A 17,543-nucleotide genomic window follows, 5' to 3' on the forward strand; every position below is an offset into this window, starting at 1 on the left:
GGCGGCGGGTGAAAGAGAAGTGAGACCAAGGCCTCTGTGTGGCCAGGGAGTTCGGAAGTCTTCACAAGAAGTGGTAATAGAGGCGGGTAAATTACTGGATTGTGGTCATCGTCACTAACCACTACTGACCATCAGCATATTGTTCTTTGGAAGGGATCGAATTGTTTGGTGACCTGAGATATGGACTGGAGGAGCAGGGAGGCCTGCGGACCAGTATGGGGGATTTGTCCACTTGCTGAAGGGAAGCCTGCAGAGCGAGTGGCCTTCCATCCACGGGAGGAGAGTCTGCTGTCCCTCAAACACCCTCCTGTCTGACCCTCGTTATCAGCATGTTTTCTGGAGAGCCGAAGCCTGTCCTCCTTAGGAAGAACATCCAGATATCAGGCTGGCCCTTCCACAGCATGGCAGCTAGCTCTGGAGCCAGCGTCTTTGTCACCTTCCTCTTGTGACTACTCTTTAGAGGCTCCTGGGGCCCCCCTGCTGCCCTGGTCTCCTGGGGAGTCTATGTGTCTGGGCAGAGCCGCGCTCTCTACACCAGGCACACTGGGCCATCATTCTTTGAGAAAGCATCAGCGTCACAGGTCTGCTGTGGTGCCACACCCCTGCCCTCCAGGTACTGGAAACCCTGAGGGAGGCTCTGGGAGAAAGGTGGTGGCTGTAGGGGCAGAAAGCTCTGGGGCAAAACCCTGGCTGTGCCACTTACGATGTATATGACTTGAAACAAAGTCCTATACAGCCTTTCAGCCTTGGCTTGCTCACCTGTAAAATGGGGTGACACCTGACAAAGTTGTCATGAGGATCAGACAAGGCAGTTGACACAAGAATTTCCCCTGTTACCTGGCACACAGTAGGTGTGCAGAAAATGGCAGTCACAGGCAGGAGGGAGCAGCACACAGAAACCCGGTGATGTCTGTCAAAGGCCGCATGTTATCACATGGCACTGGGGAGGCAGGAAGGCTGGCAGTCCTATGGTTCCCTCCAGACTTTGTGCCTTTATACTCCTGGCTTCCTGGGGTGGCGTGTGGAGAGCACAGACAGATGCTACATGGGAGATGGGCCCTTGGCTGGGGCACCAACCTCTGAAATGACCGCAAGGGACTGGAGTTGGCTGACATAAGTGGGGAATAGCATATGGGAAGACAGGCAGGCAGAAGTGGCCCGAGGCACCTCGTGGAGCCTATTCCATGTCACAGCAGCGAAGGCCACATACGATGGCCACAGGGGACATGGAAAGCTTGTTTCACCAGTCCCTTCAATCTCATCCTCTTACCTCATCTCTTAGGTTAAAAACTGTTTGTTGATTGTTTTAAGGTTCCCCTTCTTGTAAAGTTTCTGGCTCAATATCTAGTTAATCCAACATTGAGTTAATTAGAAAAGAATGGGCAGAAAATTGCATGGTAGCCCACTGACACTAACTGTCCCTTGTGAAGTTGCATTTGGTTGCAGAGACTCTTGAAGGTCAAACGGAGCTGCGATCTCACAGCAAGTCTGTGTGCGCTTTGGCTTGCATGGTTAAAGCTTCCACTTCTGTGCACTAACCAGGTATTGTGATTGGCACCAAACTGGGGACACTTGCCGAGCACCTTTGGGATGCAGATAGCCTGTCATTGTGCACCCAAAGGAACAGGTCAGGGAAGGCTATTGGCCACAGTCCCAGAGCTAGGACATTACAGTACCGTGTCCACCCTGGCTCCCTGGTGTGCTTTTGTGAGAGAATCCCCTGCAGACTCAGCCCTCCTGGTTTCCCAGGCATGGGGCAGGGGGGAGCTTCTGTATAGACTTCTCCTTTTATCACTCTCCACGCATATTACATGCTAATCTGTCACATCTGGCTCTGCTATTGCACATACTTATCTGAGCAGCATTCATGTGGTAAGAAGGCATGTGAGACATGTAAAAACAGGTATTATCCTTTTATTTTAACCAGTCCATACCTCCTGAAAGATGTGCTCCAAAATCTCACTCTTTAAAATTAATGTTTTTCCAGTGGACATAGCACCCGTTTGTCAGGCATGTTGTCCTTCCCCAGTGACAGCTTGTACACTGGAGGTGAAAGTGATGGGTGAACCTCCCTGGGTCCTGGCTGTGCTCCTCCGGCAGCCAAAGCCAGAGGGCCTCAAGTGCAGGGACAGCCACTCTGCCAATGCTGTCCCTTGGCAGGCCATGCAGGAGCTCTAACAGTGACATGCCACCTCCCGATAGAGTATGTTCTTCTGTGACCTGACATCTCACTGATGCAAGGATTTGGAAGGGGTTTTAATAACCACCCAGAGAGATGTATTCTTTTCCTGCCTGACACTGTCTAACACTGGAGGTCAGGGGACTAAGATTCAAAGACCAGACTCTTGACTAACAGCCAAAATGTCCAAGTTTCCACTGAAAGTCTGTTGTCATATCAAGAACCACAACGATCTCACACTGAATGAAAGATGCCAACAATGAGGTGACAGATGTTTGAATTATTTGGCAAGTTTAAAGCAGCCTCCATACATGTGCTCCGGGGAGAAAATAGGAACACACTTGAAACGAACACAAAAAAAGGAAAGTCTCAGCAAAGAAATTGAAACTATAAAGAAGAGTCAAATGGAAATTTTTGAATTGAAAATGTATACACACACACACAAACACACACACATATACACACACATACATACATACACACACACAGTTACATAAATATAAAATAGTCACATGTAGATATACAGATAAGAACTAGGTGTTCAGGAACAATGAAAGTGATAGGAAAGCAAATAGAATAGATTGAACGAGTACCTACTCTGTGACAAGGCCAGTAGTGCTAAATGCTTTATTATTATCACAAGTATCATGAAACATAAATATGTTATTACACATTATTTAATTTAATCCTCACAAAATCCTAGGAGAGCACTAATATCCCGTTTCTACAGTGGAAGGCCTGGCAAAGTTGAATGGCCCACCCGTGTTCTCTCACTGCGGCCATTTTAGGTGGATTTAGAGAGGCAGTAAACCTGTAACCAACCCCAGAAGCTTGAAAGAGACCTCATTCAGGTCCAGTAAACAGCAAATGTGGCAACCGGGTGACTGGCATGAAGAGCGTCATGTGATGACAAGACACATTTCCTGGGCCCAAGTGGACGTGCAGCTCGTGCTGAGTGGTGGTCGAGGACCTAGTGATGGACACCCCGTCGATCAAGCGCCATGTAAGGAGTAAGTTTGAGTTGATGATTTTTCTTTACCTGTAGAGGCAGGTGCTTGAGTTTCTAGGCTTCGGGGCAGAAGAGTGAGCAGATCGGATCAGTGCAGGAGGAAAGAAACCTGGTGAGTCAGAGGAAAGCCGTGGAGGGGTCTCTAAAAACCAGAGCAGAGAACCAGACGCCTTTCCAGGGATGATAAAGACACATGGCAAGGGCAAGTCAGCCTTCCTCTCCATGACAAATGTTAACCATACGCCCGAGGGACATAGGCTGGCAGTACTTTCATTTAACATGTTCAACAGCCATCTGGAGAAGGTGGCACTTGTGCACAGAGTCATCATGAAAGGCTTCAGACATATAAAAGGGCCCAGACATCAAACGAGAAAGTCCTCTGTATTGACCCCCAGGTGTCATTTTCAGGCTGCCATCATGTCATGAGTGACATCCACAAGCTCAGCTGATGAGGGCACACGTGTGGATGCAGCACATGCCTCCTTCACAGCTGTTTCACGTGAGAAATGCCTCTGCATCATAGAATCATGAGACTGTCCAGCTGGACAGACGTGGCAAGTCACGCATCCGCATACACATGCTTGGTCCCACATTCTGTCATGCTCAGCCCCTAAGTTTCTGTGTAAATGGACAGGTTTATGTTGGAACTGACTGGCTATGAATTCCTGAAAAACTTTTAGGGCCTCGATTATGGTATTTTGGGCAAAATAAAGTATGGTGACAAAGACATGCCAGTCTATTCCATCACACACATCTGACTGGCAGGGCTTAACCAGCCTCATCCACCTTTTCCCACTAATGAACAGTGCAAAAAACTTACACATTTACAAGACTTGACCGCTGGTTGCAAATATTTTCTGCCACCTTTTCCACCCTTGACACTTTGTTTTTGTGGGCGGTTAAAGCCCCTCACAGAGACGCGGACAGTCTGGCGGATGGTTGGTAGGCAAGTCCTGGTGATTTGCTTTCTTGATTGCATTAGGGAAGTGTATGTGTGTGCGCGCACGCGTGCACAGGCACCCGCAGGAGAGGTGGGGCGGAGGGGCAGGGTGGCCTGTAGAGGGACTTTCAGCCCACACTGCAATTCTCCCCTGGGTACCACACCAACCTGGCAGCTGTTTAGTTTTATAAACTACTCTTTCAGGACTGAAATTCTCTCTTACAGTCAGCCACACTTCACTGTCAACTGCTTTAGTTGTGTCACGATAGAACTGTCCTCAGACAATTAAGAAGCAGACATGCCTCTGATGCTGGCCAACTTGGATTTGTTTAAGGACAGTGTCTGTTTCAGTTACCAACCACGGTGTACATATGGCCCTAAAATTTACTGATCTAAAGTAACAGTTGTCTATCTCCTGCCACTCTGTGGTTGGGCACCTGGGCAGTCTCTCAGCTGGTCTTAGGTCAGGTCACTCCTGTTGTCACTGTACAAAGGTCTCCTTCCCGATGGCACACATGCACAACACCATGGACTTTTGAGAGTGGAAGGGAGCTTTGTGATAATGAAGCATTCTGTACTAGCTCGATCTTAATTCCAATTGCTTTTCTATCACTTGCACTTTTCCTGAACGCCTCGTTCTTGTCCAAGTATCTACATGTGACTATTTTATATTAATGTAACTGTCCCATTCCAGGATTCAGGGTGGAGCTTTAAGGGGTTCACAAGTGTCACTTGTAAGCGGTGCGTCCACAGTTAGAACTCTGGTTCTGGGTCTCGTTAGAAACAGGATAGGACCAGATTCTGTGGTTACATGGTGGCCATGGCCATGTGAATTCAGCGGAACTAGATGTCCTGGATGATGACCGCACTTACATGTCCAGCCATAGCCCGACTGTGGGCGGAGGCCCTGCATCCTCCTGCACTTGGCCTTTCTCTTTCCTGTGGGCTAGACTGGCTTCCACCCAGCTGGTGCTCTTAGGGTCCTAGGGGAGTGAGGTGGCTGGTGTGAGGAACTCACACAGTGTCACTTCCTCCACATTCCATTGGTTGAGGCATGTCCCAGCAGCTGGGTGCAAGGATGATCCCAGTCCCTGGGTAAGACAGGGGCTGACTGGGGACATTTCACGTTGGGGTAAGGGACCTGGAAAGAGGCCAGAAAACCTATATGCAGAGTACCAGGTATAGTGGGGATGTTGCTGCAGGAGCATCTGTTGCATAGTGAATACAGGTTGGCAGGCACTGTGGAAACACAGGGTTTGCCTAGAGGCTGCAAAGCTCTGTCATCGGCATCCTGGGCCACCCTACTCTCCCAACCAAAACTAGGAAAATACAGGGAGAGTCAGACCGAGGAGGGGAAGAAACAACCTGCTGCAACTTGGCGGGGTGGGAAGCCAAACCGATATGATAAATTTCCCCTGAAAATCCGTGAATTAACACATCCACAGAGTGTCCTGTGCACTCTGTTTCTGCTTTCTCTATGGTAGATATTCTCAAATTCTGCTCAGTGGAAACTTCCAGTGGCTAAGGTTTTTATTATTGTAGAGCAGGACTGTCTCTGCTTTGGCTCTGTCCTTTTTAAAATTTTCAGCAAGAATTTATAACTTGTTCATGTTCTTTTATTTTGAAGGGCCCCTCTTTGTTGATATTTTCTCAAAAGTTGGTGAATAATTTTCTCTGTAAAGAGATGGTGGGTCACACACAGGCAGGACAGGGGCCCCTACAATTCGTACCGTGTTTGGTAAGAAAATAAGTTTTTTTAGTACTTTGCTTAGCCCCTAAGGGCTCCCTAGTAATAGAAAATGCTGTAACTGTATCATCATCCACGCTACATTAGCTAGCCAGGTTCATTTTGTATTGACATCATGCTGTGAAAAGTCCCACAGTGCACCTTGGAGACCTTGGTGCCCAGCCCAGTCCCAAAGGCAGTGGGTGCCCCAGTGCATGCATTGTGAGAGGATGACCATTATCAACACTCTCACAGGCAGAGGTGGGAGAATATTTGGGATCAGAGAGAACCATTCCTTCCATCTAGACCCTAATCGTTTTGGGGTTCCTGTTGCAGCCTGTGAAAGATGGAGAAAGTGAAAGGAGGGGTACTTTAGACAGCCTCTGAATTTAGGCTTAGACGGATCCTTAGTGGTACACATCTGGCATTCCCATCAGTGACCATTCCTCATCAGAGTGCCAGGGGTGGGTCCCACCCCAAATGTGTGCAAGCAAGGGTACCCTCTTCTGTACCAGCCACTTGACTCCTTTCTAAGTCTATTTTATTTTTAATTTTAAAATTATAAAAATATTGAAACCCACCTGCTGTCATTTCTTCTGGCTTCTTACTCTGTGTTTGGCAGAACCATGATTCCTTCCACGTGACACTCAAAAGATGGAATTTCCCCTATGTGGAACATATGATAAAAATTGATGCGTTTCCCAATCCAGGCCCAAAGGATAAATGATCTTGAGTAAGAATGTTACAGTCTGTGGATGGCTCAGGGGCTTGTTCTCTACCTCCTGGTTTTGAACTTTGTGGTTAAAGACTTTGAGAGTTGACAGATTAGTCAGGGATTTGTCAAGAGTATTAATTACAAACTTTGAAATCTTGGTCGGTGAAAGTTCATCATGGTGCATCTTGCAAATATGATCAAAGTCTTTTCAGTACTGATTTGATGCTGCTTAACCACAGTGTGTAAAGAATAAAGGTTTTCATTAGAAATTACTGATGCAACAGAGAACATTTTAAAGGAGGAGGCATTGTTGGACTGTTAAGACGCTGCTCTTAGCCCACACTGCCCCCACCACGTCCAAGTACTGGTGTGGCCCAGCAGTGACCACCCCCATGAGGGTAAAGGTAGGGCTGGTTGTGTATTTGAAAATCATAAACACAAATTATGAAAGCCTGGGTTAAATGTAACTTTATGAGCAAAAGAAATTTATGGCTGAAAAGTTGAAAAATGGAGGTGTATAGTGTGTAGCTGCTGACCGGAAAGGACAGTAGTCCCTCCTCTGCCCAGTCCTTGTTGAGTTTTGGAAAAGCCATCTGTTATTCTTGGTAGCTTTTTCTCCTCTGGGAATTAAAAAAAAAAAAAATGCACTGGCACCTAAACCACAGAAAATGAGATAAAAGCAGCCCAGGGCAGCATCTCCGAATTCTCTGTCCTGCACCCTTCTGTCCCTCCTGTCTTTGCCTTATCCTGCCTTCCAGTGGTTGTCACACTACACTGGAGTGTCAGGGTTCCTTAGTGTCGACTGCAGGTAACTTCTAAGAAGGTGCCCCAAAGTACCAATGCGAGTCCCTGCGCAGTCCCACCCACCACTGGGCAGCGTTTCAGGAACCGTGACCCACTGTCAGCCAGGCGTTGCGGGTGCGGGGGAGGCAGTGTCGGGGAGAAGAACCCGTTAGGTTTCTGTTCACCTGCTCAGACGCTCTGCCGGTTCACTTGCCTGTGTGCGCCAGAGGGTGGCACTCCAGGCACTCGGAGGGGACAGGAGGAAGGGAGAGGACTGCGGGAGGGGAAATCGACAGCTCTCAGGCTCGAGATTGGACCTTCCAGCGGGTTTGGAGCTTACCTGCACCCTTTAAGAAACACATGGGCTCTTGCCCGACTAGGCGTGACAGATCGAGTCTCAGATGGAGAAAGCTCGCAAGGGTATTCCTGACCCACGGCCCCTGCCTCCTGGTCCCGGGACTCCCGCCACCCGGTGAGTGCTTGGGGGCCGACATCCAGCCGTCGTGAGCGGTACAGCACCTGACCTGTCCCTTTGTGTCGTGTTTTGCAGTTGCTGGATTTGTGTGACTCAGTGAAGGACGATGCCCTGAGGGTGATCTCCGCTTTTAACATTCCGCACGCTTTCCTGCATGCGCCGATTGCTGGGATAGCCGACCCGCAGGCCACCCAGGCTTTCTATCCCGCGCCACTGCGGCCCAAGCCGGCGGCCAAGTTGGACTGTGGTGGCAAGGTGGTGGTCTGCCCGCAGCTGCCACCATGTCGCTTTTCTGACTCCTGGAGCGGGGGCGGAGGCCCAGCTGGCGCGCTTAGAGCCGCGGAACGGGGGTCCAGCCGAGGCTGGCGAGGCGCGCGCCAAGCTGTATTGAAGGGAGTGCGTGCGGCGCTGAGCCTTCGCGCTGTAACCCGCCCGCCTGCACCACCTCTCCGGCTTCGGCGGACCCCCTTCACAGAGGGGCTCCCTGAGAGCGCGCCCCACGGCCCCATGCCACCCAAAGTCTCCGGCTGGCAGCGATGACTCAGATTCCCAGTGATTGAAAAGCCGTGGCGCTGGGTGAAAAAAAAAAAAAAAATCAAAGCACAGAAATCAACCGCCCGCGGGCAGAAGTTCGGCCCCGTGAGCGACTCGGTTCCAGTGAGTCACAGCCTCTCGGCGCGGAGAGGAAGCGCTTGGCCGGGCAGAATCTGCATCTGGAGTGGCTGGGCCAGGCGCCAGCTCGGCTGGGCCTCTCCGCCGCAAGATATTGCGCGGGAAACGTTGGCAATACAGAGCGCGATGTACTCCGTTCCCTCGCAGAACGCAGACATATGGGTTAATAAAGAAACTAGGCAATGCGAAGGCGCTCCTGCGGTTTGCCGAGGGCGAGGAGGCGGGCCAGGGAGGACGCTGCAGTAAGTCGGCTTCGGAACTGGGAGAAACCAGCCCGGCGACACCCGTGCGCCCGTCCAGCGCCGCGACTTACCCTGCCTCGGGTCCCCGGGGCCCTTTCGGTCCCAGCCATCCTCCGTCCACCTGCTCCTGCTGTCGTGAAGGAGGCATCGCTTGTGTCCGCAAGGCCCATCCGGGACTGATGCGGCGATCCGCCGCCCTTTTCACGCTGCCCATCCCCTGGGCTCGGCCGGTTTCGGGAGGACCTCTGAGCGGAGCAGGAAAGGCTGGCGGTCTCCCGCGCGGGGCGCTGGGCCCAAGATCCCCAGCATAGTCTGGGTGGCGCGAACAGATTAGAGCGGTTCACGTGTTGCTTTCACCGCGTCTTTGTTTTTTAAAGTATTCACCAGGTCGCTAGAGCGGGCGGCGCGCGGGTGGCGGAGCTGCGCGGGAGCAGACACCAGCGGGGCTTCTGTGTGTGTGTGTTTTTTTTTCCCGGCCTCCGCCTGCCTCGCCCAGTCCCACGGAAAGCGCGAAGAACCCGGACTCCAGGTGGGTGGGGGCTCCCAGCGGGCGCAGCGGTTCCGTGGCTGCTTCCCAGAGCTGCATCGGGCGGCTAACGCGTATAGCGCGCCTGCGGCCGCCACCTGCGGTCACCGGCGCGCGTTCCAAGCCGCGGTCAGGACAGACATCCCGCTTCTGTGTTCACTTGGCCGCTCCCGCCCTTTCCCTCCTGCAGCGAAATCCCTTCCAGGAAGCCCTGGCCGCTAGCTCAGGCCTCGCCGGGGATGCGCTGAGCTTTTAATCTTGGGCTGTGCGTCACGCTGCCCTTCTAGATCTGCTTAAGAGCAAAAAGTGACCAAGGTGACCAGACAGTGGGACAGCACCGAGGATCCCTCTCTCGAACAGGGTGCCAATTACGGTAGCCCCTTAACTGAACTTCTTAAATAAGTCTAGCGTGGGCTCCCCAGCGGCCAGACGTCCCATCTCCCGGCCGACATCTGTGTTTCAAAGCTGGGGGAGCGCAGGGTGAGGGCGCGTAGGACGCGCACTGGGAGGGCAGGTGGGGGTGCGGACCCTGAGCAGGAGGACAGGGCGCGCAGGGTGGAAAAGTAGGGGATACTGCACGCCTTACAGCGCTCTCCACGCGTGCCCCAAACCCGCGGCCACCTGCGCCGGCCTCAGCACGCCGAGGGACGGTTCTCCGGCAGTTCTCTGAGCCCAACAAACCTTCCGGATCCCAAGCCAGCGAGGGCACCTCTCTCCCTTCCACCTGGAAGCCGCGGCTCTTCTCGGCCCTTTCTTTTTTTTCTTAAAAGGATATTTCCCCCAAGTTCTTTTTTCGTTTCCTTATTTTACCTAAAACCGGTGTCTGCTCGCTTCCCGCCTGGCACCCGGGCTGCGAGAAGAGGCCCCAGGGATGGCTCGGCACCCTGCTCTGGTCTCTGCCCGCTAAGGACTTTACCTCTTAGCGGAGTCCGGAGCCGGATAAAGGCTGGGTGCCTCTGAGGGTGTAGTGAAGAGAGCGCCTCAGAGCGCCGTGGGAGCCAGGGCAAGTAAGATGAGCAGCCTGCAGCTCGGCCCCGCCAGGATTCCGGACTCTGGAAGGGGAGATGGCGCAGAGCTCCTCGTTACACCGGCCCTCGCGCCTTCCCCGGGGCGGCCGAGAGAAACTCCCGCAGGCGGTCAGGGACTCAGGGCTGCCTCCGGAGGCTTCGCGGGCGGCAGCGTCCCGCCGGGCTCAGTATGCCCGGAGCGCCCCCTCCGTTCCACGCGCTTGCCGCCGCAGCTGGGTGGAGGAGGGGCGAAGACGCACATCGGGGTGGGGGATGGGTGCACACACAGCCGCCAGCAACCCGAGTCACTCGGTAAACACGCCGTTCAGGGGCTGAGCGGGCGGCGCGCCTAGCGGGCAGCCCCGCCTTTACCTGCTGCAGCCTACACGCACGCGGGCAGCAACCGGAGGGGCGGGGCTGGTCAGAGCGGGGCGGGCCTTGGCGGGGGCGGGGCCCACTGTGATTGGGCGCGGGCGCGCCCGCCGGCCGGAGCTCGGCTCCAGGGCCGCGCAGGTTTCACTTCGCTCCGCGCCGCCCTCAGGTCTCGAGCTCATCCGATCGCTCCGGCCTGTGTCGCCGCCCCTGCAGTCGCTGCGTCCTCGCAGAAGTCCAGCGTGTCCTGCCCACTGCGGCTAGCACCACCTCGGGCTGCTCGGGCTGCCCCGATCCCGCCGCACCGCCTCGGCGCCTTTCCCTGGCCCGCACCCCCCAATGTCTGACTCTGACTCTCGATCTGAGAAACGCAAGGTAAATACCTCCGGATCTCGGGGCGCGGGCTGGGCCGGGTGGAAGACTAGCACCGGAGTCAACGCTCTACCTTATGCCTGCTTCCCGCGCACATTTTGGCCGATACGCACGTCCTCGTCCCGCTTGTCGCCCGGCGGGAGGCGGCGATCAGCGGTCGGGTCCTCTCCCCAGGCAGGTCCACTTTGCGAAAGGGTCGTTCGCGCAGAGGCTGCGAGCGCATAGTGGAAGTGCCGCACGGCCGGGATGCGGCACGCGGGATGGTGCGGCGTCTCTGGCTGCTGGAGTGAGGCAGCGCGCGCTCTCGGCGCCGCCAGGGAGCTGGGGCCGCTCCGCCGGGAGAGCTGCGCGCCCGGCGGGAAGTCTCGCGGACCTGGCCGTACTACCTGCTCTTGGGCGCGCGGGCTGGATGCGGAATATTCGCGGAACTTTCGCAGGTTAGCCGATGAGATTCGGCTTTTCCTTGTGTAGAGTCAGGCCCAGGGGTCGGGGCAGCTGCCGCGTCTGCCGTCTCGGATGATGCCAGGCGCATGAGCCACGGACAGCTAAGGACCGAGGGCCTCCTGCACCGCTGGGGCCACGCGGCGGACGAACGTGGATCTGCTCGGTCCGTGGGTCAGACGGTCTTAGCGACCGGGGCGTTCGCGAGCGCAGCCCGACCGCTCGCTGTGCTGCTGGTAGTGCGGTGCCCTCGGGTTGGCGCTGGGACGCCAGGAGTGAGGTGTGGATGTGTTGGTTGTCTTCCGTGGTCACGATGCGCACGGATAGGCGCGCCCGGGGCCGGTGACAGCGGGTCGGAGTTGGTGCGTGGCCGCGTGCACGGGGAAGAAGCTGGCAATGATGGGCGCCGCGGCTAGGGACGGCCGGCCTCGAGGGCCCTGTCCGCGGCGGCCTGGGCGATGGGTGGCGGCCGGCGGCAAGGACTGGGGTCTGAGGATAGCCTGCGGCTACCGCTTTGTCTCCATGTGACCGGCTCCCGGGGAGGCGGGAGCCGCTGAGGCGAGTGCGGTGTAGGCACGGGCAGAGGGGCTGGCGGGGTAGGCGGACTGTCCGGGTCGCTGGGCCGCTGAAGCCGCGGTCGCCTCAGCCGGCGCCGCGCTTGGAGGCGAGTTTGTCAACAATCGCGTTGTCTCTGGCGGCTTGGCCCGTAGGCGCCGCCCCTGCTGCGGGCCGGCGATTGGCTGGAGCGCGGAGCGAGGGCGCGCGGGCCAATCGGGAGCCAGGGCAGCGGCGCCAGCGGCGCTGGGAGGTGGCCGAGCCTGCGGCGGCGGGCGCAGAGCGCAAGGGGAGGAGCGGCCAAGGGAGGATGTCCCCGGCGCGCGGAGCCCTGGGCTGCCCGGCGGAGCGCGGCGGCGGGCGCGCGGCCAGCTGCGGGCTCTGTACGCGGGTCCCCGGCTTTGTCTCGCGAGTCGCCTTCGCGGTGACAGTCTGGGGCTCCTGGGCGGCCCCGGCGCGGACGCTACTCTCCGAAAGGAAGGGGCGGACGTGAGTTTTGGCCTGCTCTCCTGCAGAGGGAGGGTCCGCGGGGTCGCCCGGCGCGCGGGTTGCTGTGGACTTGCAGGGGCGCCCGGGCAGCTTCCGGGACCCCACCACCCACGCTCGGAGGTGTGCACCTAGTAGACGGCTGGACTCGGGGAAGTTTTGCTGGGGTGGGCGCGGCATGCTGCCCCCGCGGGAGGGACCGCGGGCGGGCGGGCGGGCTTGGAGTTACAAACTCTATTGTGACGCACTTACTACGACGGGAGGCCCTTGCCAAACCTCCGCAGACTTGCTGCCCTCAGCACTTTCGGCAGAACAATGGGGCCGGAGTGGGGAGCGCGGCCAGCCGCCTGCAGCCGCCGCCTCTGCGCGCGCTCTTGTGCCCTGAGCCGGGTCTGGCCCCGTGGCCGGCCGGCCGGCCGGGTTTATTGCTTGGTCCAGTAGCCCCAAGCAGAGCCTGGTAATGGACTCGGGTCACGCTGCCTCTCCTAAAACTTCTATGTGTGTTCCTGCACCAACTACACAAATCACTGACCTTGTCACTGTATTTTTGGTGGCCAGAACTTTACCACCCATTCTCCCTCCCACATACAGACACACACGTACACAGATAATATACCTTTGTCGTTTTGGATTTGTTTTTATTCTTTGGGTAAGATTGTCAAATATACGCATTCATGACTTACTGTTAAAGTATTTGGTGTTAACTTTTAACAAGTAGGTGACAGCTAATCTAGTTACTTGAGATTATTTTTTGCTTAAGGTAACCTTAGTTTTTATTTTTCTTGCAGAAAAAAAGACCAAATGGCGAAGCAACCTTCCGATGTAAGTTCTGAGTGTGACAGAGAAGGTGGACAATTGGAGCCCGCTGCCCGGCCTCCTCAACTCAGGCCTGGGGCCCCTGCCTCTGTGCAGATAGAGCCGCAAGGTAACCTTGAAGGCGAAGGGGACCGCTGCCCCCACGGCAGCCCTCAGGGCCCGCTGGCCCCGACGGCCAGCCCTGGGCCTTTTGCTACCAGATCCCCACTCTTCATCTTTGTGAGAAGATGCTCCCTGCTGTCACGGTCTTCCAGTGGGTATTTCTCTTTTGACACAGACAGGAGCCCTGCACCCATGAGTTGTGACAAATCAACACAAACGCCGAGTCCTCCGTGCCAGGCCTTGAACCACTGTCTCAGTGCGATGGGTAAGCCTCTCCGGGAAGGGGCCTGCACCATGCTGGCTTGGCGATATGCCCAAAAGCTACATGTAGCATCTGCAGCCGCTTTTAGAATCCTGTCACTGAGTTATTCCATATTTTGGTGGGAATGCAGGATGTGTCTAATAAAACATCAAACCAACATTTCAAAAATATATATCACCACATTTTGTGCTAGCGATAAGTTTTGAGGTCAAAGGATCAGCTTTATTAGGCAGCAAAGGTGGAGTCCTGCTGCCTTGTTAAGTGTATTACATGGCTTGTTCTCACCACTAGATTTACTTATTAATGACATTCCACTTGGAAGGGACTTGGTTGGTTACAGCAGGGAGTTTAACATAACTGGAAGTGTGAAGGAAGAAATGAGACAAGTAACTGAAACTCCAAAAGTGACCTTAAAAAATCAACTTGTTCACATAGGCAGTGCCAACATAGTGCCACAAGCATAGTTTTTTTCCTAAACTCATTCTTCATTGGGCTTATTTTGTTTGCTCAGAGAGCTTGGACACTGTCCTGATGAGCCTAGGTTGTGGATCTTTCTTACAGGGATTAAGGGCAGTTTTAGGGTCTGAACACCCGGCAGTACCATCAATGAGGGAGCTGACCAGGGGAAGGGGGATTAGGGTAAATGGAGAGCATTTACCCCTTTCAAATTGGGGCTGCCCCCAGCTACAGCCTGGGGGATATAGTTTCCTAGTGGTAGGTTTTCCTATATTGCAGGATAACAAGGCAGATTTTGATGCCAAATGTCCTGATGTTCAAATACTTGCAACTAATTTGGAACATTGCAAACAAGTGTATGAGCCAAACAAAAACATCTGCGGGCTTGATTAGACCCTAATCCTCTGGCGTGTGACTTTTAAGTATGGGCAGTGAGGGGGTGAACATGTGGGTTCATGCCATGTTTCCACCTCATAGAAAAGACCGGTGTCCCCATCAGGGTCCAGCAGGTTCTCATTTACCACCAGCCTGGTTTAGCTCTTTCTTCGTTAACTGTCAAGATAGTATTACTGATTAAAACATCTAGTATTGATTTTAGTAAAATGTAGGTGACACATAAGAGACACTTAACTGCTGGTGTGTGACAAATCTTGCATTTGCAAATTCTGTAGGAGTCTGTCTTCATTACCTCAGAAGGTTGGTTACTTGTTTGAAGTTGGGCGTCCCCGGACATGGCGGGCAAGAGTGACAGAAACTCCAGCAGCTGTGTGGCTCCATGTATCCTAAATGCCTGAGAGACACAGTCAGCTCTCTGTATCACAGGTTTCAAATCAAGGAGTCAACTAACTGCAGAATGAAAATATTCAAGGGGCGGGGGAAGGAATCCCAGAAAGTTCCAAAAAGCGGAGCTCAAATTTGCCAAGCACTGGGCTGAATCCACATGCGCGAAGTGATGTGTGGCACGTCCTGGCATCACCTGTGCAGGCACAGGTTACATGCCATCTTCTCTGTGACCCTGCACTTAGGGAAAGGAGCTGGGAATTTTATCAATGCCGTCACTGTAGTTACCACTGTTGCTCCATCTCCTGCAAATGTTTTTCTCCTGAGCATGATGCTGAGTGAACCCACAGCCTTCCTGCTTGCTGAGTAACAGGGCTCAGTGGTGTGTGTGTGTTTAGAAATTCGAGCGTATGAGGAGGCCTTGGGAAGCATCAGAGTTTTTCAGTGCAGACCACAACCCAGTCTCTGCAGGTGGTGGCTTAACGCATTGAAATAGTCCCTTCTTCCCTGTGACCAGGATCAGTGGGTGAGCAAGTGTGTTTTTAAAGTAAGGGCAGGTGACACACTTCTGTAGCCAGCTAATTATAAGGCATAGGACACTGTTACTTGAGATGACAGGTGTAGAGCTTTAATGATCACATCTAAATGATTAAGCAAAGTTATGGTTATGTCTGCGAAGCTTAGTAATGGGGCCTGAGGTGTGATTTTATGGCATCAACTACATTTCAGTAGGTGAGTGTGATCACTGAGTGCAGAGGATTAAATGACAAGTTGTAAGGAGTGTGTCTGAAGTTAATGTACCCAAGTAAGTTTCAGGATTAGGTCTTGGAATATTGCTTGGGGTGAGGCTGAGCTAGGGTGGGGACAGCAAGGACCCTAGTGGGTAGAGAGGCTGGTGAGATGCAAGTGGGGTAGAGAGGTAACATTTATCTGTTTGTGAAGCTTCCTGGCTGTTGGGCTGCTAGATCAGGGCCTGAAATGTGCTGACTCGGTGAATTCAGCCCCTTCCCCTTTTGGCCGTGTTTGGTGTTCCTTACTCAGCCTTTAAGGTTGTCAATGGAGCTTTCGATAGCTTATTGCAGAATGCATTTTCACAGGTCTTTGTGATCTCTGAGGTGGGGCAAAGGTGAAGGCTGGGAAGGGGTTCCACTTCAGCCAGGGCGCCTTCGTCCAGCTGGTTTCTGCTTAGAGACTGGGGTGCAGAACAGTGTGGCAGGTGTCACCCTGCACTCTGCCCCACTGAGAGAGTGCCTTCTGTGTGGGACAGTCTCCTGGCAGCTTGGTGTCTGCACCTGGAATGTTTCATTTTTGCTCTACATCCCTGGTTTTTCCATGGTGCATTCAAAGAGCGTTAACGTTTGTTGGTGAGAGGTGACTGCCTTTTCACTTTAAGATTAGTCCCCTGGTGCCCCAGGGGACGGAGTGGGCAGATGGCCCCTAGGGAAGACCTAAAGGTTTCTGTCAGAACCACTGGTACTGTTGGCTGGCTGTGATTACCCACAGGTAAGTACGCTTAGGCTGGATGTGTTTTTTGTTTGAACTGTGTACGAAATGCTGTGGAGTCACACTTGAAGGTGCAGCCAATGCCACTGCAGGGGGGGGTGGGGTGAGAAATTCAGTCATGGTGGATGGACACTATTACTAACCCCATGTGTCATTTTGGTAAGTGATTTGGACTTTGTGCTCATCCGTGCCACGTTAGGTTCCCAGGTGGGAGCTAGTTGTAGGCTTTGTTTCCCTCACCATCTTGGGTATGTGCCCGTTGGAGCCAGTCCTTCAGGCTCTGAGCTCTCTGTGGGGATGCATGATGGCCTGTGAATCCCAGTGAGAGGGCTTGATGAAGAGGAGATGCTGGAGACTCTTGGTCATTCAAGCTTTGCCCATTAGTCCTTCCAGAGCTGCCACAAACATCTGGTAGCAAGAGAAAAGACCTGTGTGCCCCGCCCTGGCGGTTCATTTGGATCTAGCCATAAGGTGCATTTCGTGGGGTGACAGGTGAGGTCTAGCTCAGCACAGGCTTCTTAGGGAAGCCACAGCGGCATTGGGACTTCAGGTGGGGCTCCTGCAGCTTAGACGAGCCATCACTGTCAGGCCGCATGGGCGGGGGGGTTGGGGGTGTTTAAGACTTAGGTTATAAAGGAGGGGGTAGAGTATCCCAGTTGCTTCATACGAATTATGTGCTCTGAGGTATTTTGAATATATCTAGTGAAATTAAAAATGCATTTTTTATTATGCTAAAAAAACTCAATATGAAATTGAGTTTCTACGTGTACAGTTGAGTGGTGTTAAGTACAGTTAAGTGCTGTGCAACCAGTTCCTCAAATTTTTCCATCTTGTAAAACTGAAACTGTACCCACTGAACAGCAGCCCCCCAGCTCCCAGCACCCTGCATATTTTGTCTGCATCTCTGATCTGGACTACTTGGGGAGCGCATATAAGCGGAATCACACAGCGTTTGTCTTGTGAGTGATTTATTTCATTCAGCATAGTGTCTTCATGGTCATCCATGTTGTGATAAGTGTCAGAACATTTCTTCTTTTTTAAGACAACGTTCCGTTGTGTTTAAGACAATGTCCCATTCACTTCACACAGACACTTAGGCCATTTCCATGTCTCGAGTATTGTGA

General features: G+C 53.6%; 1 protein-coding gene and 2 long non-coding RNA genes across 10 annotated transcripts in view; 2 read left to right on the forward strand and 1 right to left on the reverse strand.

The window, feature by feature from the left end:
* Positions 1-2,792: 2,792 nt before the first annotated feature.
* On the reverse strand, positions 2,793-7,642 carry LOC107500666. The gene is made up of 2 exons (XR_004952233.1): positions 6,436-7,642; positions 2,793-5,802 (listed from the first exon to the last, which is right to left on the reverse strand). It is a non-coding gene; the product is annotated as an uncharacterized LOC107500666 (long non-coding RNA).
* Positions 7,643-7,699: 57 nt separating this feature from the next.
* LOC118605615 lies at positions 7,700-8,422 on the forward strand. Its single transcript, XR_004952234.1, has 2 exons — positions 7,700-7,824; positions 7,903-8,422. It is a non-coding gene; the product is annotated as an uncharacterized LOC118605615 (long non-coding RNA).
* A 2,383-nt stretch (positions 8,423-10,805) lies between these two features.
* The window catches only part of BCL2L11 (BCL2 like 11), a 37,730-nt gene continuing 30,992 nt past the window's right edge, over positions 10,806-17,543 (forward strand). For 3 of the 8 annotated variants that reach the window (XM_016126116.2, XM_036225220.1, XM_036225218.1), the window contains exons 1-2: positions 12,325-12,503; positions 13,289-13,683. In XM_016126116.2, coding sequence (XP_015981602.2) covers positions 12,325-12,503; positions 13,289-13,683 — 574 coding nt within the window. The other 5 variants (XM_036225219.1, XM_036225222.1, XM_016126114.2 and 2 more) reach the window with 4 other exon arrangements.

The sequence above is a fragment of the Rousettus aegyptiacus genome, unplaced genomic scaffold, assembly GCF_014176215.1.
Source record: "Rousettus aegyptiacus isolate mRouAeg1 unplaced genomic scaffold, mRouAeg1.p scaffold_m13_p_7, whole genome shotgun sequence".
In the NCBI taxonomy this organism is placed as follows: domain Eukaryota; kingdom Metazoa; phylum Chordata; class Mammalia; order Chiroptera; family Pteropodidae; genus Rousettus; species Rousettus aegyptiacus.